The sequence below is a fragment of the Aegilops tauschii genome, chromosome 3 (genome assembly GCF_002575655.3).
Source record: "Aegilops tauschii subsp. strangulata cultivar AL8/78 chromosome 3, Aet v6.0, whole genome shotgun sequence".
Taxonomy (NCBI): domain Eukaryota; kingdom Viridiplantae; phylum Streptophyta; class Magnoliopsida; order Poales; family Poaceae; genus Aegilops; species Aegilops tauschii.
Window position 1 is genome coordinate 573,383,216 of NC_053037.3, and position 25,514 is coordinate 573,408,729.

Below are 25,514 nucleotides of genomic sequence, written 5' to 3' on the forward strand. Positions count from 1 at the left end.
AAAGAAATTAAACACATGCTCCATGATGATGTGAGGGTTAACCACCCTAACACCATCAATAACCAGACTGTCAATCAAACATCTACGGCGACTACCATTGGCAATTGCAAAGAAATATGCAGATAGAGAATCGCCCTTCAAGGTCCAGTTAATCGTGTGGCACCGTCTCCAGTAAACCTCATTCTGTTGGTGCAATTACATAAGGAGAGCTTCAAGATCATAACGGTTTTGCCAGCCGACGGCCCAACCAGGTCTGCCTCGGCATCAAGCGCCAAGACCTGCCCCAACAGGTCGCGCTTACATTTTAGGGCCCCGGTTGCGCGATTGCGCCCCAGCCCTTAAGGAATCTCCGAAGTTCATTAGAGCAGAAATGCCAGTTATCCATAGGACCAAAAGAACGGACTCGGGAATTAAGAAGAGAGGTTATTTTAGCAGAAACCATGTCAAAAAAACGTCAACCAAAAACCAAGAGGCATCGAATTGGAACCTATAGACGGAAGCCGTAGGACTTATTCCCAAATCCAATATGAGAGGAGAGTGATCTGAGCTGACGTAAGACATCACAGCTAGGGACGCACGGGGAAACATCAGGCCCCAAGGTGAGGTCACCAGCACACGATCGAGCACCGAGCGAATCGGTTTGGCTTGATGATTAGGCCAGGTGAAACGTGAGCTAGTTCTAGGTAATTCGCAAAGAGCACAATCCGCGATGAAACCATTAAACGCATCAGCCAAAGGCCACGAGAAGTTCGAGTTACTCTTCTTAGTACGGAACCTAAGAAGATTAAAGTCACCACCAATGACCAAAGAAATGTTACAAGAATCAATTTCAACTATACCTGGCCATCTGCCGGGCCGGGCCGACCAAAGCCCGAGGCAGAAAACCTAGGCCCGAGCCCGTCCCGGCTGTCAGGCCTGGTTTTTGGGCCCAAGCCCGGCCCGAAAGTGATAAAGCCCGTCGGGCCTCGGGTCGGGCCCCTTCAGTAAATCGCGAAAATGGTGGGCCCGGGCCTAGGCCCGGCCCGGCCTTCGGGCTCAAAATCTAGGCCCGGGCCCTGCCCGGGTGTAGCGTCGGGTCGGGTCGGGCCATTCGGGCCGGGCTACCCATGGCTAGGACTAATCTCAACAGCAATTTCATTCAAGAAAAGTAAGGAAAGCGTTTGATCAGCCGGTCCATGCACCACCATAATTTCCCAAAGAACATTGAGGCTCTTGTGGTAAACCACCATGCTAGCCCAAAAAATCCCATGATCAAAAGCAACAAAATCAAAAACATCAACCCTAGCCCCAATATGAATGCCACCCGAATGACCAGAAGCCCGTAGGCAGCGCCAGACGAAGCGGTCAGCACCAGTAATCGAGGAAAGCTCAGGGGTAGAAAAGGCAGCTTTAAAAGTTTCAATTAAACAGACCAAGTCAGCATTAGTATCACGAACCAAGTCGTGGATCTGGTCCCGGCGCCACGTAGCACCAAAACACGGACATTCCAAAAAATAGCTCTCATTTGAAAGACAGGTTTTTGATACGGAGGCTCGACCTGCACGGGACCACGCGGGGTTTAGCTCTACTAGATCGTCTCTTCTTGTTCGTGGTGGGGGGAAGGCCACTACCCTTGGTAAAAAGTATTCTCATTGGAAAAAAGCTTGTAAATTTTCTTATACTTTGTATATTGAGTTCATGCATTTTGGAAAGACGTCCATGTAAATCTTGATAATTTTACCACAATATTATGAATAACAAACTTTAATATCTTCAATTCTCATTTAAAAGGTATAATAGTTGCTTTAGAACAAATCATGTTTCATGGTGAAAATGGTGAAAGTGTCTGGCTTTTCTTCTCATTAAAATGCACACAAGTTACTTTAGAACAAATCATGTTTCGGGGTGAAAATGGTGAAAGTGTTTGGAGAGCGCGGTCCGATCATTTGGACGATTTGATGAACAGTGTTGGGGTTGCTCTAATATCTGTTCTCTGAAGCATTTAAATTATCATATTTCCATATTTGAAAGCAAGCGTCTATTTACGCGATTTAGCCCGAACGGTTCTCTTGACTGGTTCTTGATATTTTTGCTTCACCTTTTGAGGCCCGGTGCATCGTCCCACCGTTTGGGCGAGGCATTGAATTGGACGGGACGGGACGGAGCGGAGCGTGCCGTGCTGCAGCTGCAGCTGGTGGTGGTGGCGTGCGTCAGTTCTTCAAGACCAGCTGCCCCCCTCCCCACCCACTTCGCTCTCGGCTTCATTACTCTCTGCATTTGCATTTGGGTGGGCGTGGGCCATTCTCCTCCTCCGCTCTTGTTCTTCTTCCCTAGATCTGATCTGGTAGCCACCGAATCCTACCTGGTTCATCTCTTTGTGCGATTCTTGCTTTTCATTTCACTTCACGCTGCATCTCCCTTTGTTTTCTGCAGAGAGGCATTGGAGCGTGCAGCAATGGCGGGCGAACTTCCGACGCCCTTGGACATGGACACCCCGGCCAAAGTGGAGAAGCAAGATCCGAGGTGTCCGGAGAGCATACCGGCGGTCCCGGCCACGGCGACCGCAAACTGGTCCAAATGGTCCACGCTCCCGGACGATCTCGTCCGCCGCATCGCCAAGTGCTTCCTCTACACCAACGACGTCGACTACTACATGTGCTTCCGCGCCGTCTGCCCCAGCTGGCGCGCCGTCACCGGCGACCCCAAGAGAGACGCTCTGGACTCTGGAGCCCTGCTTCTGTTGCTTCCAGCCGCTACATTGGATGGTCCTGGACGACGACTTCCAGAGCGACGACACGCGGATGGTTCTGGAGCAGCGCTGGAAGTCAGAGGCAGGAGGTGGAGCGGCTTCGTCTTGCACGGAGGTTCGGTGAAGATGTCAAGTCATGCCTGACCGACAGGTGCTACGCTTGGTCATGCCTGGTCGGCAGGTGCTACGCACGACAGATCCTCCAAGGGCTTCAAGCTGTGTCGGCTGGTGGTACTTGGCAGCATGGCGCTGAGGTGTATCAGTGGCGACCGCGACGTGTTCAGCTGTTTGCGCGCAGGGAGGAGGTGCCGTTGGGCGCCGTGGTGGCGTCGACGGTAGCTGGACCGAGCAAGGTTGATGCATCAGTACAGTTCTGAAGATGGAGCGGTGGCAGTTGGCGGCGGCGGCCTCTGAGAGCACGCCGGACCAGTGTGTGCCCTAGACCCGGCAAGTGGCTAGATTGAGGTCTCAGGTCTTAGATGTTAGGCTTGGCTGCGATATCTGTTTGGTATTAGGCCCAGGCTATCTGCGCCCCTTCATCAACTGGATAGGTGTAGCGACAGTTTGTTGTTTAGACGGCGGCTTTAGTCTTACTGTTGTATGACTTTGTAAGGTCTTGTGAGAATAATTAATAAAGTGGCCGTATGCATCGCCCAGATGCGGAGGCCGGGGGTCATCCTCCTTTTCTAAAAAAAAGGTCAGTGTATGAATCTATTCTTCAACCCCTTGAACTAATTGCATTCTAAAAAATATTTGAAGGGGATTACATTTTTATTTGTTTATTATACTTTTGGGAATTACTACAGAGACACAATCTGCAGCACCATTGCTGTTAAGAACAGAGGTGCACAGATAAGTTCTCTGTTTTGTTCAAAAATAAAATAAAAACAAGTTCTCTGCATATACATATTTCTGACACAGCTTGCTGCTGCTGTCTCTAAATGGCTTATGTATGTTCTTTACATATTTTTTCAAGGCGGATGTTGTACATTTTTACATAGATATTATCTTGTTTATTGGATCATACTACAAAACAAGTTGAAAATATGCAGCGAACAGTGGTTGAAAGTAACATAGTCTCCTCTTGTTCTCTGAGAAAAGATAATGCCATTGGATGTTGAGCCCTTTTGAAGCTATAGTTTACCGGTCAGCAATGCATTAGCTTTTTTGTCCCTAGTGTAGCAGCAGTGAGCGCGGTTGGATGGATCCTTAGCCAATCCTCAGATTACTTTTAGTGTAGGTTGAATCGTTAGCTAACTCAAGGAAAACTTGAGATCATCTAATGTTTGCCAACTATTCCGCATCATGTGTCCATCTTATTGGGCTGAGGAGTTGACTTTGCTCTATTTTATTTATTTATCTCTTGGTTCCTCTTAGTACGCGGTTGGAGCATACGGCTACGAGGCTTTTCTCAACATCGGTGGCAGCATAACCTCTGGATTGATCAACCATCACTTTCGACATAGGCATAGTGTCGATCTATATAGAACTCTACTGTTGTCATTTTGTCGGTTTTGTTATTTTTTCAATTGTCAGACTTTTGGTGTTTGGCTATTTGCATCCTAGTTATGCAGAGGCTGGGCATTACTCATAATGTTATGTATCCGCTTGATCCTACATTTTTAGATAATATTAGCCTCCTTTATCGGGAAAAAAATCTCTTGGTTCCTCTTAGAACTCAACTGTTTGCAATTTATGTGGCTAGCGTCTCTCTTCTTTGAACTAAAGAATTGACTTTACCTTCTTATCTAGTGATCTTAGTATTTAGGGTGTTCGTTGGAGCAGTACTCACTAACCTTTTTCTGAGTCCAGTGGGTATGTCGTTTGTTGTTATGTGTAAGTTTTGCTTCCTAGAACCACAGGTAAACTTCTTATCCCTCCCTATTGTTTCAACTGCCCGAATGGAGCTATTGCTGACATTCATTGCAACTCGTAGAACGAGTTTCATTCCTTTCATACTGATTAATTGATGTTTTGTGAACGCCTGTTATACGCTCAATTCGTGTCAGATTTCCACATGAATTTTCCTTTGCTTTGTGTTAACGACCAGCTAGTTCTGTGACGATGATTTCTTTATTCATTCGATTCCCATACCAATTGCTTTTCCTGATAAAAAAAGGCACATCAGTTTGTTTACTTGGTGGACGATTGATGGTCTAGGGGTCCAGTGTAAACTTCTCAGCACTGATTGGTGAAGTTGAGTTTTGTACCTGTGAAACCCTCTTTTGTTTCAGAGGATACATTTGAAACTCTGAATGAATGCTTCTTCTGCAGCTTCTGCCTCTATTTTTTTACTGCCGCTGGTCTTATTATCTCTTGGAGATCATTGTTATATCAGTGACTGAATGCAGTTATCACGGGTACCTACGTTGTACGCCTGTGCCTAGTGTTGGCAAGCTGACACCAACCATGGTTGATAATGCAGGAAACTGCAATGTATGTTCTCAAAAACCTACTAATCTCGAAACACATGTGATTTGTGAAAACTCAATGTAAGGGCTGGGCAGCAAACACATTGGACAGTTTTAATACAGGCAGGCGAAACTAGTAAGTAAAGTAGTAACCTCGTTATATGATCAGACTTCAGACCCGTCTGAACAACATAGAGTCCAAGAGATAGCCCCCATTGATTTCCCCGAAGCTATAGGCAATGAAAAATTCAATGAGAGGAAGAGGTGCAAACGCCAGCGAAAATTTACACAATGTAAAAATATGTTTATACAATGTAAAAAAAATGTTTGTGTAACTAAAAAAGGTTTTGTAACATTCAAAATATGTTCATGAAATTTGGGAAAATGTTTATATAATGTAAAAAAATTGTGTAATGCAAAAAACTATTTTGGATATTCCTCAAATCCCTAACACCCCCTCCCTCGAGCGCTCCAAGGGCAGGCGAGACCGCAAAGGGTCTCCCTTGATTGCCCTGAGAGCAGCTCCAAGGCTATCGAAGGAGAGTTTGCGGGTCGAAACTCAGCCTAGACGCCTCGGAGATGCAAGATCGCCCGTGCGCCGCCACTAGCTACTCGAAACCCTAGAAAAACGTTTCGGGGTGAGACATCTTTGCTGAAACCAAGGTAAATGTACCAATACTTTGCCTGCGAGCTGTTTTTTTTTTCTACTTCCGTTTTTAGTCTGTTTTCTAAAAAAAGGTTGTACCATTCAAAAAAAACTAATAACATATTGAAAATATGTAAAAAATTCGTAATTACAGAAATTATTTTGTACCATTCATAAAAATGTATTTGACATTCAAAAAAATGTTCATGCGTTTTAAAAAAATGTTGGTGACATTAAAAAGTTTCTTCCCATTAAAAAGGTGTTAAATGTCTATTTGAAAAATGTTAGAAATTTATTTTAAAAATGTTCAACATGTATCAAAAGAATTGATACCCATGTATAATAAAATTTACAATGTGAACTGAAACAAGTAGCCATGCGTTTGAAAAAACTTGAAGAAAGAAAAAACAACTAAAAAAGAAAAAGAAAAATGATGAGAACAGTGAAAACCAATAAGAGAAACACGTATGAAAAAAATAAAAACCTGAGAAAGAAACACAGAAAATAGAAAAGAAAAATAACCGGCATGGAAGTTTCTAAAATCAGACCAGACCGGTCTGTAGAACCTTTCTGAAACCGCTTAGGTGGGCCGGCGCATTAAGGCAAGTGTGCATCCAGCGCCAGAGGGGCGAACGAGTTACGTGTGGTACGGGTGAGAAATAGCTCTCGCGTAGAAAAAACAAAGTGAATGTTCTGTACAATGTAAAAGCTGACTCGGCAATGGATAGGCCTAAGTTGCAGTTGGGCCATCCCAATATATTCCTAGGTCGTCCAATCATAGAAAGCGGAGGACTATGCAAGTTTTATTCCAAAAAAAGTGAGAAATATTTTTTCTCTCTCTCCCTCACACAAAAGTGACAAACAAGTTGCTCAGTTAATTTGGGAAAACCAAGCGAAAACTAGATTGCCCAATTAATTATGGAAAACCGGATAAAAACCATCACAACCATTGAGTGGCACACCACTTCAAAGAGGGCCTCAGCTATACAACACACATGTGTCATCGTCATCACTCTTTCCCTAGAGGCGTCATCCCCATCCCTACACTCTGAGCAAACGGCTCCGACTTCACCTTACGCGATCGTCGACTCAACGCACACTGTAGCGGACGCTTGAAGCTGCAGGAAGATCTGCCCCTAATCTCAGCCACCCGTGGCAAGACAGGACAACTCCGACTCTAACAGAGAACCCTGAAGGACAAATCCAGCCACGGTTGGCGCCACAGACACTATTACGGAAAAGCTTATAGACAACCGCTTACTAGTAGCGCGCTATATTGACCCACGCTATTGAGACAATCGCAATACGACCGTTCACCACACTATCAATTATAATCAATATCAAAGGAATGGAATTATACGAGTTGTAATAAGTATCAACAATAGATCATTCAGGCAGTTGAAACAACATGGATGGAGAAGAAGTTAACATGTGGTTTTAGGAAACAAAATTTAGATCTCATTACAGAGACAACAATGGGTAGTAGTAAGTTCAACGGTCCAATTGCAGGAGCTGAATTTAAAATTTTGCAAAAAATTGGGCCAACATTTTGCACCGCTGGAAATTAAGCACCATATTGCATTGCTAAGTAGGAAGACAACAAACGGTAGTTCGACTAAAAGGTGATCTAACCTAGGATCAAGTTGTTTCTTATCAATTACAAGGCAAGGCATATCCGCATATCCAATATGACAAAGTAGATGACTAGAGAGTAGTTAGGAGCAATTACTTAGCGAACGCATAGCCTTGTTGGTAGGTCATCGAGATCCCCAGAGTTGAACGAAGATCTTCCCACGCCTTATGGAATCTGTTGCAAGGCCAACTGAGAGTCCGGGATGTTGATGGTGTAGTTGGAGAGAAGGTGGATGATCCTTAAAGAACGGCCAGCAACAAGGACAAACTTCTTGTCATGCTTCACGAAATCGGCAGCTTCGGAGATCCTCTCTACTTTCCTATCTTTGATGTTGCACTTGAAGATATGAGCGGACGAACCCAATTGTTTAGTGAAGTAGACGTAGTTTACCTCGATGCCTGGGAACTTGTCATCATCGACAGCCACAACCACGCACCTCTGATGACCCATGAAGATGGCATAGTTGTTGATGGTGTACAAATCCACGAGCATACCTAACTCGATGTCTGTTTTAAAAGAAAAGATCGACCCCCCTGCACTCCCGACGAGCAGCATTTCGGTAGCCAAAGCCACTGGAAAACAAAGGTCGTTTGCATCTGGAGACATGAGCGAACAGCATAACCGAGCAATCATGGCGTGACCTATAGTGTCTGAGTAGACACCGCCTACGACCGCCATACGGAGGCTATCATAAGCTACTTGCTGAACCTCGTGGATGAGGAAACTCTCACTGTCGGGCGTAGGCCGTGTAAATCTTGTGAGATGAGTCGTTGAACAAGGTGAGCCCGAGCGCAGAGCTGGCAAGGGAGACGACAGCAGCGCATCCCTCCTCTGGGGGCACAGGTGCCACGAAACGGATGACGACGCCCGTGAGAGGGTTGAGGATGTTGGCCGCGTGAGGAGGCATTTTGTTCTCTAGAACCAAGTAGACATTGCGAGTGGTGGCTGAGCAGCGGAATATTCCTATGAAGGAAGCGGCCGCTGTGAGTGTTTAAAAGGAGCAACTTCCCTTTGCTCTGGAAGTCCTCGTCATGGACGATCAACCGGCGCGAGCGGAAGAGAGGGTCGGAGGTATAGCTCATGGGGTCATCCGTGGCGGCGCGCCAGCTAGGGCTCACGGTGCGGAAGTGAATGTAGCAGTCGAGGTCGTTGGTGGATAGCAGGGATTCGGCGATGCGGCGGATGAGGTCCGGCGGAAGCGTGGACCATTTGGACCAGTCTTCCGCCGTCATGGCCGGAACCACCGGTGGGGCTTAGGGAAAACTCGGGTCTTTCATTCACCCTTTTGGCTGGTGGAAGAAGAGCAGGGGTGGCCAAGGGAGGTAGAATGTCACCGGGCGTGGCCGCCATTGCCGCAAGCACCAGTTCTTGCGACATTGACGTGCCTCTTCTAGTCTAGTTACAAAACCCCAATTTCTGACTAATACTTCATGTGAACAAAAGGCACAAATTTGCAAATAAAACTAAAAATTAGCACCCAATCGCAGAATAGAGGAAGAACCAGAGCAGGATTAAGTTACCAGATCTACGGACCAGAGAAGCAAAAGAGCAGATGAGATATAAACGGAGGAGAATCGATAATACTACACTCACGGATAAGAAACAACGGACTCTACCGACCCCTCGTGTATGCCCTCATCTAATACCCCCCCCCCCCCCCCCCCCCCCCATTTTCACCAGGGGCCCGCCTCACTTAATTCAATTCCAGCCAACCAGGCACTAACCACCCTGTTAACCCTCCGTAAAGGGCCCATGAGTCTAGCATCTCTCCGCACTGTGATGGAATGGAGAGCAATGGCGGAGCCAGGAAAAATTAGCAGCCGGGGCGGACTGCAAACTGTCTAAAAGAACCAACTAAGTGCAACCGAATAATTGGATACAAATTATACAACTATAAGGCACTAAACTGGATACTGATAAATTCGGAATAGTTTGAAAGTCAAACAATCGATATTGTATTGTTCATACACATAATTTGAATAAAAACTAAAATTAAATACGACAACTAATATCTCAATAAATGATAGTACTCGCGAAAAAATACTTGATATCCAAATGTCTGATCAAGCACCCAAAAAGAGACCCTGCAATTGGAAAATGTAAGAATTAGTAGTCTATAGTGGAGTTGTAAAAACGTATTCACATGGGAAATGAAACATACCAACTAATGATGCCTCGGTAAAATCCCTTTTCGAGCCTTCATGGCCTGAAACCTTCGAGTGATAACTTCATCATCGAGTGATTTAAATATTTCATGTTCAGTGTAGCATATCATCAAGTGATTAAACCAATCATCATTGATCGTGCTGTGCTGTTTAGACTTGATAATTTTCATTGCCAAGAAAGCTCTCTCAACAGATGCCGTGGACACCGGCAGTAGCAAAGCTAACTCAATGAGCCTGTAAACCAATGGAAAGACCAAATGTTTCTCTGTTTCAACCATTTTTGTAGCTAAACTTTCAACATCTTTGCAAGCAGAAAATGCAGCATGATTTCTCAAATGAAGAACAAAAGTCTCAAGTTGGTCCCTCAATATTCTACGATCACTATTTGAGAAATCGGCACTATATATTTCGGCAAGCCGAGAAAGCTTCTGTACATCAAACTTGGAGAAAGAATTCTTGGGATCAAGACACGAGAAACATGCAATTACTTCTTGGTTTGAGTCACTGAAGCGATGATTCATCTCAACACATATTTTGTCAATAACGACATAGAAAATCTCAGCCCGATAATAATGAAGATTAGTGATAGTCCTTCCCCCTAGCCTCGAGCGACCTCGAACTAGTATTTCATCATCCATATTTGGCACTGGAATACCTTTGGAATTGCAGAATTGTTGGACCTCATCAACAATACTCTCCCAACCACTATATCTCATGGTAGCCAACCGGAGTTTAACATCATGAATTAATTCCAAGGCAAGCACAATATTTGTATCCCTTGTTTGCAAAAGTTGTGAGAGCTCATTTGTTATACCAAACAACTTTATCATAAACTTCAAAACGAGAGCAAATTTTAAGCACTCCATTTTTTCTATGCAACCCGCAACATGGCTCGGATTACGCCCATTTGCGTCAACCCGCAACATAGGCCCACATTTGGTCCAAGCGAAGCAAAGTTTTATGATGTGAACCCCATCTAGTATCTCCAGGTCTAGTAAGACTAGTCTGTTGATTCAAGCCTCTTCCTGTAGATATCTCACCCCTCTCAAGCCTTTCCAAAATATCATTGTGAGATTCTTCCACCAACACTTCCATCTTCTTGCAAGATGAAGTTGTTGTGGTCACAATCAATGATATGTACTAAAAAATCATGAATATATGAGCAAGAAGAACTAGCAACGGCGGCCACAACCAACTGTAATCTATGGGCAAAGCAATGGACGTAGAAAGCATGAGGGTTTTCGTCGAGAATTTTTCTTTGCAAACCGTTAAATTCACCTCTCATGTTTGAAGCACCGTCATACCCTTGCCCTCGTAGCCTTGAAATTGTAATTTGTAATGATCAAGAAGCTTTACAAGAGCTAACTTCAGTGACTCGGATGTAGTATCTTTGATGTGGTGCAGACATAGAAATCGTTCCACAACCTTCCCTTCATTCACATACCTACAAAAAATTAGAATGAAAAGATAAATCATGGATGAACGAAGAATTGAAGTAAATAAAGAACCCCAAAAATAAAAGATAGTTACTAACCTCAACATTACTGCCATTTGTTCTTTCACCGATATATCGCGTGACTCATCAATAAGAACAGAGAACTTCTTATCACCAAGCTCCCGCATAATCACTTCGGTGACTTCTTCTGCACAACACCTTGCAAGGTCCTTTTGTATTTCACCGGAAGTCATCTTGCAGTTTTCTCCACCATGATCAAAAGCATCTCTTACTTCTTCATTGCTATCCTTTAACCAATCTATCATCTCTAGAAAGTTTCCCTTGTTCAATGAAGTAGTAAATTCATCATGGCCACCGAATGACAAACCTTGTGCTATGAGATACCTTACACACTCTAGAGAAGAAGTCAAGCGGATCTTATATAATCTGTGAGATTCCTCAGTTGCACAAGCGAACTTGGTTGACACACTTTGTCTTTGATTTTTGAAATCATCATAATGCCTAACACAATTGTTGTGACCACTATTCAGACCACCTACATGCTCAGGTAAGGCTCTACATGCATGTTTCCAGTCCCTAAAACCTGTTTTGGTGAAGACTTCAAACCCAAAGTGTTCAGCCCTTCCAGGTTGCTTGAACAAGAAACAATAGAAACAAAAAGCTGCATCCTCGGACTCGCTATATTCTATCCAGTTATACTTTTCATACCATGACTTAGAAAATGCTCTTGAATCCGTCCGGCGAAATTCTAATACTGGTTTACTTCGACCCTTTAATATGTATGCCCTCCTAACTTGGTCTTGAATTTGTGGTGCATATTCAGCAATTTGTTTTCTCAGTGCGGGATCAGATTGAATTTCGTCCGGATTAAACTCACTATTGTTAGCAACATGAATAGGAGGGTCTTGTTCTGATTCCGGCTGCACAGCACTTGCATTCTCAATACTTGCTCTAGGAACCAAAAAACCCCTCATATCTGAAATTAATAACATAAGATTAAAGTTGGATGATTCGGAATGATTGAATGAACTAACTAACAATGGTCAGGTTAGATGTGTCGACAACAAAAGTGACAATACCTATGCCAAGTGGAGATCGATATTCCTTCAATCAACCTGCTCGGGGTGATAGAATCTTTAATTACACATGTCACTGCAAATTATAGGCCGAAATTAGAATCCCCAAATTACTCATGCGTGTGCCTACAGCTGCACAAGACTAAGCCCTAAATTCACCTCAATTCCTCTCCTAATTAGAATTTGGAAGAAAAGCCACAAACTGCTAGGAGGAGGCGTCGTGGATTGCCCGGCGATCTGCCGCTGCTGTCGAACAAACTGAACCATCGCGGTCGATCGCGGCGGGAGGAGCAGGAGGCGAGAAGGCGTCAAGGGTTTCACTAGCCCCCGACGATTTTTCTAAGCCTTTACGCGCAGACGTGCAGGCGTAGAGCCACGAGCATTGGGCTAGGCTAGGTACAACGTACTCCGTAAATGTATTAATTAAATGGACCTAGGCCTCTACATTTAGACTACGGTGCAAGGCTCAGCCACCTAGGAAAACATAGAAACTTTTTGCCCGGGCAAATAACGCCAAACTCTGCTAATTAGGACGTGGTTTATTAGTCACTATCAAGTGCTGCTGGGCGAGGAGCCCGGGCAGCTGCCCCGGGTCGCCGGGTACCAGCTCCGCCACTGATGGAGAGAAGGTGGGGGGTGCCTGCCTTCTAGTTGTCTCGACTATCCAAGTCGAGAAGTTGTAGCACGCCCAGTTCAGTTGAATTCAGGGCTTGTTGGATGAAGTCTTGACAAGTAGCTCCACGGCCAGGCAGCAATCCTGGCCTCAGACCTCAAAATATGAGAGTGGTGTCCGAGTCAAACAACTTATGTGGAAGTCAACCAAACTATGCGCCCAAACTAGCACTTGTACGTACCAGTCAATCAATTATTGGTCTGATTTCAAAATGCTAAAGCAAAAATCTCTATCTCTACTTGTTTTACTTAAAAAGAAAGTATTGTCCCCTCTTACGTCAAAACCTTCGTTTGACTTATGTTGTCCAAAATCTTCATTCGTCCATCCTTCCGGCGAATCCTACAATGCATTTTGCAAACGGGCGCCTGAAGCAGTCCGAACTAAGCACAATGATTCGAACCTGCGACTTCTTTGTCGCTAGAGCACAGCTCTACCACCAAACCATCACGACGCTGGTGCATAAATACTTCGTTTTATCTCTTTTATTTCTTTCTTTGGGTTGGTTTATTTTTTCTTTTCCTTTTCTCATCTTTTTTGTTTCATTATAATGCGAGTTTTTTAATAAAATTCATGAACCTTTTTTCTTAATTGATGAACTTTTTTTTCCCAAATTTGATGAACTTTTTTCAAATTCAATGATTTATTTTCAAATTCGATGATTTTTTTTTTCAAAATCGATTATCTTTTTTCAAAACCGATGAACTTTTTTCCAAAATCGATTAACTTGTTTCCAAAATGGATGAACTTTTTTCAAATTGAATGAATTTTTTCCAAAATAAATGAACTTTTTTTTCAAACCGAATGTACTTTTTCCAAAACCGATGAACTATTTTTGAAGATCGATGAACTTTTCCCATTTTTGTGAGTTTTTCTTTTAGATTCCTCAACCTTTTTTTTAACCCGTGAACTTTTTTTGTGAATGATTCTTTTAATTCCTGATTTTTCAGAAAACATACACATATTTTTTGAACAGTCAACAGTCAACTGATCAGACCGGTCAATTAGTAAACTTTTTTCCTCAAATTAGTGAATTGGTTTTATTTCAAATAGGGCGGCTAGAATAGTTCTTGAAATGTGCGCGCCGTAGTCAATCACTAGCAGCTTGATGGCATACGTGTTCATATGCCGGCCCACTAAGGTTAGCTTCGGGGGTGCTTAAGACGCCGACTAGGACCTCTCCATCCTTCCCCACCCCTTCCAATGATTTTACACCCTCTTTTTTTTGTTTCACCCTCTCGTTTTCTATTTAACAAAGTTTTCATCCTATGGCCCAATATTTGGTAACACTCATTGTCGGCAATAAATATTTGGGAGCCCATTAAAATCATGATCGGTAATCAATCTTAACGAATCAATCTCTACTTTATTTCTGAATATCTCATAAATCAAAATTTCGGAGCCCATTGAAATCACGATCGATAATCAATCTTCACGAATCAATCTCTACTTTCTTTCTGAATATCTAAACAATCAAAATTTCGAAGCCCATGAAAATCATGATCGGTAATCCATCTTCACGAATCAATCCCTACTTTCTTTCTGAATATCTCGGCAATCAATATTTTAGGAACCCAATAAAATCACAATGGGCAATCAATCTTCATGAATCAGGTGATCAATCTTCACGAATAAAATCACGAATGAGGTAATCAATAGGGGGTCCCACGTGACGGTCAGAGAGGTAGCGCTATGTCTCGCTCTCACTCAGGAGCTCCTATTTCGCGAGTGGGGCGCTGGCGAAAATGCAAGCGCACACCCACTGGGGACCTCCTATATGCCGCTCTCTGTGGCAAATTGTCGCCGTTTGGCACAGGCGACTCGTTGACTGGGCCGGCCCATGAAGATGTAGACCGACATCGAACGCGCATTGTAGTGCAAAAAAAATCGCTGTCACAGGAATTCGAACATAGGATCGAATGCTTTCCACTACGTGCTACTACCTACTCACCTAGCAGTATCTGAAAACATAGTAGCGTCACACCTAAAGAACCAACACACTGCGCAGATCCAACTTATTTTATGAATATAAAAAGCAAATTTTTTTCAAAAAATGGAATGTTCTATGAAAAAGGAACACTTTCCAAATTTGAGATCAAAATTTAGAAAAGCGTAACATCTTCGAAATAGTAAATCATGAAGTTTTTTTATTTAGCGGGAACATTTTTCCACGTTCCAAAACAAAATTTGGAAATGCGAGCATATTTTGAAAATAATTAACAAAATTTGAAAACATGATCATTTTTGAAACTTCTGAACAATTTATGAAACTAGAACATTTTTTGAAACTCCAGAAAAAATGAAAACGTGAACAACGTTTGGAAACGGGGACATTTTTTGGGAATTTTGAACAAAAACACTGCAAACAATTTTTAGAGAACAACTTTTTTGTAATTTCTGAACAATTTTCGAAAATGTGAACATTTCTTGTATTTATGAACAACTTTCTAAAACACGAACTTTGAAAAAAATTGTGAACGTTTATTAAAAACCCGAACATTATTTGAAATTTTTGAAAGATGAACTATTAAAAAAGGGGGAAATTGAAAAAGAAACAGAAGACCAACAAAGAAATAGAAAAACAGAAAAAATGAGAAAAAATGGAAAACGAAAAAAATCCAAGAAAACCTATGCGTTGCTAGCGATGCTGTGTTTCGCCTGTGAGTTGCATCAGCAGTTCAACGCACCGAGCTGTGAACAGGGTTTTCCCACGCACTGCCCTCCCGCGAGCCCCACATGAGCCGGACCATCAGTGGGGTTCGGTGTCCCAGTTTTTTTATTCCATATTTTGTGTACTTTTTTCCTGTTTTTTTCTTCTTAAAAAATTCGGAAGATTGAAAAAAAAATCAAAATTTAATGAACAAAAAATGAATTTTGGGAAGTTGTTCCAGAAATCATAAAGTGGTCGTAGTTTTAAAACAATTGTCCTTATTTTGTAAAAATGTTCGTGTATCAATTTTTTTCATGAATTCAAAGAATGTTCATAAGTTTTAAAAAATGGTCGCTAATTCAATTTGATGAACAAAAATTATATGGAAGAACATCGTTTTTTTGAAAAATGCCTGAATAAATTTGGAATTAAATGTTAATTTTGTGAAAAATAAATGATACATTTTTAGTTAGGTGAAAATTTAGTGTAAAAAAGACGAACTTTTTTGAATTTGATGAACATTTTTTATTTCGATGAACAAAATTTAAATTCGATGAATTTTTTCTACATTGTTGAACTTTTTTGAATCTGATGAATACAATAGTGTTCGCGAATTTTAAAATATATAAATTAGCAAACAAGGTGAAAAACTTAAGGAGAAAAGAGAATAAAGAAAAAAGCAAAAAGAAAAACAGAAAAGAAACAAAATAAGAAAAACAAGAGTCAGAAACAAAAACACTAGGAAAATATAAATCCTAGTTTAGGGAAGTTGTAGAACCTTCCCAAAAACGGGCGAGAATGCACCTGAAAATGCTGGAGAAACAAGGCCGGCCCACTCGAATGATTTGACGTGGGGCTACGCACTAGTGTGTTAGACAGCGCTCTATGCGCCAAATAGGAGCCGCCCACCCTATCAATCTGAGAGTTTCCTTTTCAACTTCTCATCTAAATCTAGGAGTTTTTTTTAGTTCATTTATTCAGAACGTTTTATCTCTTATATAAACTGTGCATCTAAATCCCGAACCGTTTCACTATTAGATTACTCGTGTCGAGTTATTTGAAACTAGGCCCAGGTTAATAGGTTTCGACGAACCTTTTTTCCAAAAAAAATGGAAGAAAAAAAAAAAACACAAGCCGGAAGCACCATTTTTTTGGTCCCTTGTGCCTCTCATGGAAGGAAATATGTGTCTCCACGAGAAGCAAATTTGTACTTCTCACGAAAGAAAAAAAATAATATGCATTTTTTTGTGCCTTCACGAGAAGCAAATATATGCCTCTCGTGGCACAGAAAAAAAACACATCTTTCCATTTCCACGCGGGAAAAGTTAAAAGGAAAACACAATTTTTTCCTTTGTCGAGAGGCACAATGCAGAAGCAAATCTATGCACCCACGAGAGGCAAATCTGTGCTTCCTGTGGAAGCAAGAAAACATAAAACATATTTTTTTTCCTTTTTGGAGAGGCACAGTTGTGCCTCTCGCGGACAAATCTGTTCCTTCCTTGGAAGAAAAAAATGTTTTTTGACGGGGAATTTTTTTCCCTCCAAAATCTAGTAAAACCCAAAAAGCTAAAACCCGAAAATGTGTACAAAAAATACAAAACCAGAGGTAGCGCCTGTCATACGACATGTGGCAAGGGTTGAGAGTGTACCAAGTGGCGTGCTCTTAGCCCACCAAAGTGACCGGTGATTAGTTGCTCCCGACTTACCATGCCGTCACGTCCTTGACCTCCCTAAATGGGCCGGCCCAGGTGCACGGGAAGTCATGGGCTATTTTTTCATGTTGTTTGTTCTCATTTTCTATTACTTTCGTTTATACTTCCAAATATAGATTAGAAAAAACACTTAAAATAAAATATTTTAAAAAGTTAATCAAGGGTTTGAAATATGTTAAATTGTATTAAAAATGTTTCTCATGTATTACCAAAAATTTATATAAAGAATATACAATATGTGCGAATCAAATTGATCATGTATTTAAAAAAATGTTAATCAAGAATTAAAAAAACATTCTAATTTTTTAATCAAGAATATGAATAATGTTAAAATATGTATATAAAAATGTTGACGGAGTATTAAAAATTATCAAAGTTGTACTTGAAAAATTGTAATCAAGCATTTGAAAATATTAGAATGTGTAAGAAAAATGTTTATATGCATTAATATTTTATTTAAAAATGTTAATCAAGATTTTTTAAATTTTTTATATAATGTTAATCAAACATTTGTTAATGTGTGTAATGGCAATGTTCACATGTCTACCAAAAATATACAATGTGCCATCTATTTAACAAATGTTAATCAAGCATTTGAAAAAAAATGTTCAACAAGTATTTTAAAATGTTAATCAAACATTAAAATAAAAATGTGCGAAATGTGTAAAGAGAAAATGTTGACCATGTATTAACAAATGTTAAACGTGTATTACAAGAATGTTCTTGACGTATAAGACAACCCCCCCCCCCCCCCCCCCCCCCCCCCAAAAAAACCCAAAAGCAGTAGCTTTTGAACAACTAAACCAGTAGCTAAAACCTTGGAGTGATCCAAATTGGAGTCGGTAAATGTAGCCAAGAAGACGGATTTGGCCAGGCTTCAACAAGGTTCTGCATACTCCTCTTCTTGATGTTCCAGATACCAAGATCTTTCTGTAACATCGGGTTGTACAAGGAAGCCTCGTTTGTGAGGTAGGCGCAATTTGGTTTGAACACTGGAAATTCATTTGTCGGAACACATACGGCAGCGTTGAGACCGAGGAAGAGCACGTGGTCTCCAATGTCCCTTAGCTCCACCAACTTCTGCCTCTCAACGTCAACCTTGAAGACCATGACCTCATTCGTGCTGACCTCGTCAACAAGCCGATGAGGCATGTCAACACCTTCGCGGAGCAGCTGCAATAGTGCATGCAATGTCGTGGTCTTTGCGGTCGGCTTCAGAAAGATCTTCGTTTTCATCATTTTCGGCCTCAGCGGGCTCATCTTGGTCATCGGTGCCAACTTCAGGGAGCTCGTCCTCTTCATCGTTTGTCTCTAGCTCATCAATTAGCTTGTCGTCGTCATCTTCGCCAACCAAATCTGCTCCATCATGGCATATATGGTTCACAATTTTTTGGTAAGTCTTGTGATACTTGAGTGGAGTATCCATGTGTTCCCAGTTCCTCCAGACCTGCAGTAGTTCACCCGATGGCATGAGGACGAGGTGCATGTTAGGTACAACTTCCCAACGATCTGTCACGCCGCGCATGATCGTGGTCACCATTGGTGAAGGCCCACTAAGATCCAAAGTACATACGGAACCATCGAAATATAGAAGGTAGAATAAATCGGTGCTCATACTAAAATGGTCGCATGCATCCCTAGTTGGTGCAGAGGCCGGGGAAGTGAAATTCTCCCCCAATTTTAAAGAGTCTACTTGTCTACCGTCTGATATCCCTTCCTCCCTCCAACCCCCTCCCTCCCTCCCGAACCCCTCGCACCGCCACCCAGGGCGACGCCAGGGGAACCAACTCCTCGCGGTGCCAGCCCTCCCGCGAGGCAGGTCTCTGCCGCCGCCGCCGCCGGCACTAGCCGCGGTGGTGGTGGCGCCCGACGCCTAAAGGGCTAGGGCAGGAGGGGAAGCGACGGATCTCCCATCAGGCGGCTGGGGCGTCTCGTGCGGGGTGTCTTCATGCGGCAGCCACAGCGGCGTCCTGGCTGTGCGGCGGCAGACGGCGAACCCAGGGATGGTGAGGCCCTCCGGTGGGATGCAATGGGCGGCGGCGGTGGCCGTGGATCTGGCGTCCCGGACAGATCCGTTGTGGTTCGGCTATGGCCGGCCGGCGGCGCGTGATGGGGCCGGGGTGGGCGGCCGGTGGTCCTCAACCGGCTTTCCGACGACACCATACGTCTACATGGCGTGGGTGTGCTCGGATCCAGTCAGCGGCGAGACGTGGTGGTGCTACTTTCGGTGAAAATTGCGCCGACTTCGGTCATGGCGGACGATGACGGCATCTCCGACGCTCCCTGTTGAGGCATCGTCGTTGCAAACCACGTCAACATGATCGGGATGTTCCGGGGGAAATCCTAGATCTGGGTCTACCGGATCGGACGATGACGGCGCCTCCGGTGTCGTGCTCCCTCCTGAGGGCATCGTTTTGGAGCAGGAGCTGGCTGGAGGGGACAAGGAGGAGCGGTGTTTCATCTACCGTAAGGCCGACGACGGATCCCGGCGGCATGGCGCTGCGGAGTTTCAGCGACGGGCGCGTGTGGATGGATACGTGTAGGATGATGGTGTTGTCTGGCGCCGTGGTGGCATCGACGGCAGCTAGACCGGGCAAGGTAGATGCAACAGTACAGTACTGAAGATGGATTGGTGGCAGGTGGCTGCGGCGGCCTCATACCCGACAGGTGTCCTGGTTGAGGAGTGCGCCGGACTGGTGGGAGCCCTATACCCGGCAGGCGTCCTGGTTGGATCTCAGATCTTAGATGTTAGGTTTAGCTGCGAGGTCTGTTTGGTATTAGACCCAGACTATCAGCATCCCTTCATCAACTGGATAGGAGTAGCGATAGTTGTTGCCTAGACGGTGGCTTTAGTCTTATTGGTGTATGACTTTGTAAGGTCTTATGTGAATAATTAATAAAGTGGCTGCATGCATTGTCCAGATGCAGAGGCCGGGGGTCCATTTCTAAAAAAAAGAATAAACCATCCTTGTTATTATAAAGAATGTCGTAAACATGATTTTCAAGTTCTGAGAGCAATGTCCAGCGCTTGTCTCCTGGCCTGGCAAAAGAAACCTTGAACATTGGCATGTGCACGATAACGATGGTGCACGCCCTCACGTCAGCCGCGGTGGACATGGCCACCCGAGCCCAGCTGACCCAAGAAATGTCACGTTTTTTACGAGGCTTTTTGACGCTTCTTCCGTCATCATCATAGAAGGTATCGCTCTGGTATTGCTATCTCATCAAGAATTTATGCTGGTGGCGGTAACTTTATGGGCCATATGGCATGCAAGGAGCAAGGCTATCCATGAAGCCATATTCCAGAGCCCTCATACGACTCATGGTTTCATTACGAGGTTTATAGCTGACCTCGGTATTGTTAAGGAGAATAGCCAGAGGGGGGCTGGGAGAGTCGCTCCACACGATCAGGTGCATACACGGCCAAGGAAGCCACCAACAGGACACTTCAAGATACACGTGGACGTGGGAGTGCTGGGTAGAAGAGGAGGCTCCGCTGCTGCGGCTGTTTGCAGAGATGAAGAAGAAAATTATCTGGGTAGTTCAGCTCTTGTTGTTGAGAGGGTCACAGACCCAGCCTCTCTTGAAGCGATGGCTTGTCGGGAGGCCTTGGCCCTTGCAGAGGATCTTGGAATCCAAAACCTAGTGGTGGCTTCGGATTGCCAACAGGTGGTCTTTAACATCAACAAAAATGCTAGGGGAATTTATGAAGCAATTGTTAGTGAGATTAATCTCAGATCATCTTCTTTTCATTGTACTTTTGTTTTTGAGAGTCGTGCTGTCAATGTCAAAGCACATCGGTTAGCCAAGTTTTCTTTTTCTAGAGGTCCGGGACGCCATATTTGGTTTGGTGCTCCCCATGATGTCAGATGTATCCCACTCCATATGGACTTTCATGAATAAAGTTGGAGTTTACCCCGCAAAAAAAAGGTATAGCTCTGGTAGGTCGTCTTGACCGGTGGTAGCGTGGCCTGGGCGCCGGTGATGGGGTTGAGGAGGTACGGGTTGCCAGCCGCGTCGTTGGTGAACACCCACCCGCCGTGGCAGGAGAAGGTGTGAAGCCCCGCTTATAGTGCGGAGGGCCGGAGAAGGGAAAGCGGAAGGTGCCGCCGACGAAGGGGCAGCAGGGCGTAGTCGTTGGGCGCCTGCTCTAGCACGGCGCGGAGCTGAAGCTAGCGTAGGCGTCGCGCCAGGACGTGCAGACCGCAGGAGGTCCTTGGCAGGCCAGACCAATGGTCCTCGCCGTCGCCGGTGCATCCGGTGGAGCGATCGATAACCGATGTCGTTGGGGCGCGTGGTTCTTGATGGCCAACAAGCTTACTAGGGCGCCGACGACGGCGTCGGCGTCGGCGGAGGACAAGACTGCTCCCATGGCGTCTTCTTAGTCTTCTTGCGTGGTAATGAATCGGTGGTTATGCGAGCGAGCGAACGAGCAAGCCGGCCATGTATATAAGACGTACTCTCTCCGTTCGAAAAAGCTTGTCCCAAGTTTGTCCCTCAAATGGATATATCTAACACCAAAGTTAGTGATAGATACATCTATTTAAGGGACAAGTTTTTTTGAACGGAGGGAGTAGTTATCTACTACTACCTCCGTCACATAACTAAAACACTCTTATATTATACTCCCTCTGTCCCATAATATAAGAGCGTTTTTGACACTACACTAGTGTAAAAAACGCTCTTATATTATAGGACAAAGGGAGTAGTAGGGAACGGAGGGAATAGAATTCTAGCGCCACTCCTATGTATCGGAGGCCAGCGCGTACCCGACTCCGGTCAGGCCACGTACGTCACCTGAGTCCAACTAGGAGTTGTGTCTTGAGTGGCTTCCCCATCACGCGAACGTACTCGATACACCCGCCGGCCGCAGACGCAGGTGATGCATGACTCGCCGCATTATATCAATTATTATTAAATCACGCGTAAGTACTGTCTGTTGCATCTTGCATCATGAATTGATTGTCAGTTAAAATAGAGCCACAGAGGGACATGAGGCATATAAATTGAGCACTAAGAAGAATCAAGAGATTCAAAGCGGATCTGCATCGGCGATCTCGTGGTTTTGTCACGGATTGGTTCCGATCAAAGACGGTGATAAGCGTGCAGGATCCATCTCGGCGGCTCTCGCGGTTTGGCGAGGTGGGGTGGGAGTCCTCCTCCCAGGCTCCAGTGGTGGCACATTCAGGCAGTGGCCGGTGTGCCAGGGCTCCTACGGTGGCACTGCTGTTGCGGTTGGTCGCCGGATCTAGGCGGCTAGATCTGGAGCTTTGAAGGCGGTCGAGACAGTGCACAGGTTGTCGGGTGGATTTCTTGGGACGGATCTGAGTGAAAACTTGGTCTTCGGCCGTTGGACGGAGCCGGTGATGACGATGCCCTTATCATCGTTTCCTTCATGAAGGCATCATCGAGATACAAATCCCAAACCCACCCAATACCTCCGAGGGAAACCCTAGATCAGTTGATCGGATGACGGCGGCATTCATGTGTCGTTACCCCCTTGGGGGCGGCATTCTTGGAGATGCACTCGGGCTCGAGGGACCAACGGATGGCTTCTTCGGTGGAGCGGTGTTTCTCTCTACATATTCATGGCGGCGGCTCTTGGCGGCATGGAGCAGCTGAGGCTTAGAGTCAGATGTGTGGTGATGGACACGCGCAGGAGGTCGACGCTGTCTGGCGTCGTGGTGGCGTCGGCGGCAGCTAAACCGGGCAAGGTTGATACAGCAGTACAGCTCTGAAGATGGATTGGCGGCAAGTGGCTGCGGCGGCCTCATACCCGGCATGCGTCCTGGTTGAGGAGCACGCCGGACTGGTGGGTGCCCATACCCGGCAGACGTCCTGATTGGGACCTCAGGTCTTAGATGTTAGGTCTGGCCGCGATGTCTGTTTGGTATTAGGCCCAGGCTATCAGCGCCCCTTCATCATTTGGATAGGTGTAGCGACAGTTGTTACTTAGACGGTGGCTTTAGTCTTACTATTGTATGACTTTGTAAGGTCTTGTGAGAATAATTAATAAAGTGGCCGCATGCATTGCCCAGATGCAGAGGCCGGGGGTCCTCCTCCTTTTCTAAAAAAAAAAAGAACCAAGAGATGAATAAAATAAAGCAAAGTCCAATTCCTCAGCCCAATAGAACGGACACATGATGCAGATTAGTTGGAAATCATTTGATGATCTCAAGTTTTCCATCACTTAGCTAAGGATTCAACCTACACTAAAAGTAACCTGAGGATTGGCGAGTGATGGAGCTGCAGAATGTGTTTCCGCAGTAATCCCAAGAAATACAAGGAACAAATTAGAAATGCAGTTAGCTCAAGGGCTTCAAGAATAGAACCCAGGGAGCTCACTTTCATACCCTGTTCTGACCCTGGACCCAGTTCAAGATACTAAGAAGAACCAAGCTCGACTTGCCGTCATTAAGCAAATCGAAAACCATTTTTCTGCCCAGTGCATGACAATGCAAATTAACTAAAGCTTAAAGAGACAACAATGGGCAGTAGTAAGTTCAATGGTCTAATTGCCGGAGCTGGATTCAAAATTTTGCAAAAATTGGGCCAACATTTAGCACCACTTGAAATTAAGGACCAGATTGCATGGCTAAGTAGTAAGACAGCAAGCGGTAGTTCGACTGAAGGTGATCTAACCTAGGAACAAGCTGTTTCTTAACTATTACAAGGCAAGGCATATCCAATATGACAAAGCAGATGACTAGAGTGTAATTAGAAGCAATTACTTAGCGAAAGCATAACCTTGTTGGTCGGTCATCGACATCCCCAGAGTTGAACGAAGATCTGATGGCGCCTTATGGGATCTGTTGCAAGGCCAGCTGAGAGTCCGGGATGTTGATGGTGTAGCTGGAGAGTAGGTGGATGATCGTCAAAGGACGGTCAGCAACGAGGACAAATTTCTTGTCCTGCTTCACGAAATCGGCAGCTTCAGAGATCCTCTCTACTTTCCTGTCCTTGTTGTTGCACTTGAAGATATGAGCGGACGAACCCAATTGTTCAGTGAAGTAGATGCAGTTTGCCTCAATGCCTGGGAACTTATCAGCATCGACAGCCAGGCACCTCTGATGACCCATGAAGATGGCATAGTTGTTGATGTTGTCCAAAGCCACAAGCTTACCTAACTCGATGTCTGTTTTAAAAACCAAGATAAATCCCTCTACACTCCCGACGAGCAGCGTTTCGGTAGCCAAACCCACTGGAAAACAAAGATCGTTTGGATGTGGAGACATGAGCGAACAGCATAACCGAGCAATCATGGCGTGACCTATAGTGTCTGAGTAGACACCGCCTACGACCGCCTTACGGAGGCTGCCATAAGCTACTTGCGGAACCTCGTGGACTACGAAACTCTCACTGTCGGGGTAAGCAGTGTACGTCTTGTGAGATGAGTCACTGAAAAAGGTGAGCCCCAGCGCAGAGCAGGCAAGGGCGACGACAGCAGCGGATCCCACCTCGGGGGGCACAGGCGCCACGAAACGGATGACGACACCCGTGAGAGGGTTGAGGATGCTGGCCGCGTGAGGAGGGCTTTTGTCCGCCAGAACCAAGTAGCCATTGCGAGTGGTAGCTACGACATAGTGGTCGCTAAGCAGCGGGATATTCCTATGGAGGAAGCGTCCGCTGTGAGTGTTCAGAAGGAGAAACTTCCCTTCGCTCTGGAAGTGCTCGTCGAGGATGATCCACCGGCGCGGGCGGAAGCGAGGGTCGGAGGTGTTGCTCATGGGGTCATCGGTGGCGGCGCGCCAGCTGGGGCTCACGGCACGGAAGTGAATATAGCAGTCGAGGTCATTGGTGGACAGTAGGGAGTCGGCGACGCGGCGAACAAGGTCAGGCGGAAGCGTGGACCATTTGGACCAGTCTTCCGCTATCATGGACGGAACCACCGGCGTGGCTTGGGGGAAACTCGGGTCTTCATTCACCTTTTTGGCCGGCGGAAGAAGAGCAGGGTTGCCCAATGGCGGCAGAATGTCACCGGGCGCGGCCGCCATTGCCGCGGGCACCAGTTCGTGCGACATTAATGTGCCTCTTCTAGTCTAGTTACAAAACCCCAATGCCTGCCTCTAATCCTCCCTGTGAACAAAAGGCGCAAATTTGTAAATAAAACTGAAAATTATCACAGAATCGCACAATAAAGGAAGAACCAGACCAGGATTAAGTTACCAAATCTACATACAGTAGATGAGATACAAACGGAGGAGGATAGCAACCGAATGGATAGGGGGAGGAGGGAGAAGCCGAGAAGCTATGGTGCCTGCCTGCCTTCTGGAAGACGAGAAGCTACAGCACGGCCAGTTCAGTTAAATTCAGGGGTTGTGTGGATGAAGTCTTGACAAGCAGCTCCTCAGTCAGGCAGCAATCTTG

At 44.9% G+C, this 25,514-nt stretch overlaps 2 protein-coding genes and 1 pseudogene across 2 annotated transcripts; 1 reads left to right on the forward strand and 2 right to left on the reverse strand.

Moving 5' to 3' along the window:
- Window positions 1-2,158: 2,158 nt before the first annotated feature.
- On the forward strand, window positions 2,159-3,445 carry LOC109762912 (uncharacterized). The gene is made up of 2 exons (XM_020321798.4): window positions 2,159-2,323; window positions 2,413-3,445. Exon 2 carries the CDS (start codon window positions 2,435-2,437, stop codon window positions 2,870-2,872), a length of 438 nt encoding a protein of 145 aa, XP_020177387.1. The 5' UTR covers window positions 2,159-2,323; window positions 2,413-2,434; the 3' UTR covers window positions 2,873-3,445.
- A 4,138-nt stretch (window positions 3,446-7,583) lies between these two features.
- Window positions 7,584-8,795, reverse strand: LOC109762906 (uncharacterized; annotated as a pseudogene).
- A 15,152-nt stretch (window positions 8,796-23,947) lies between these two features.
- On the reverse strand, window positions 23,948-25,141 carry LOC109762908 (uncharacterized). Its single transcript, XM_020321795.1, has one exon. The coding sequence runs from the start codon at window positions 25,139-25,141 to the stop codon at window positions 23,948-23,950; it is 1,194 nt and encodes a 397-aa protein (XP_020177384.1).
- Between the last annotated feature and the right edge of the window lie 373 nt (window positions 25,142-25,514).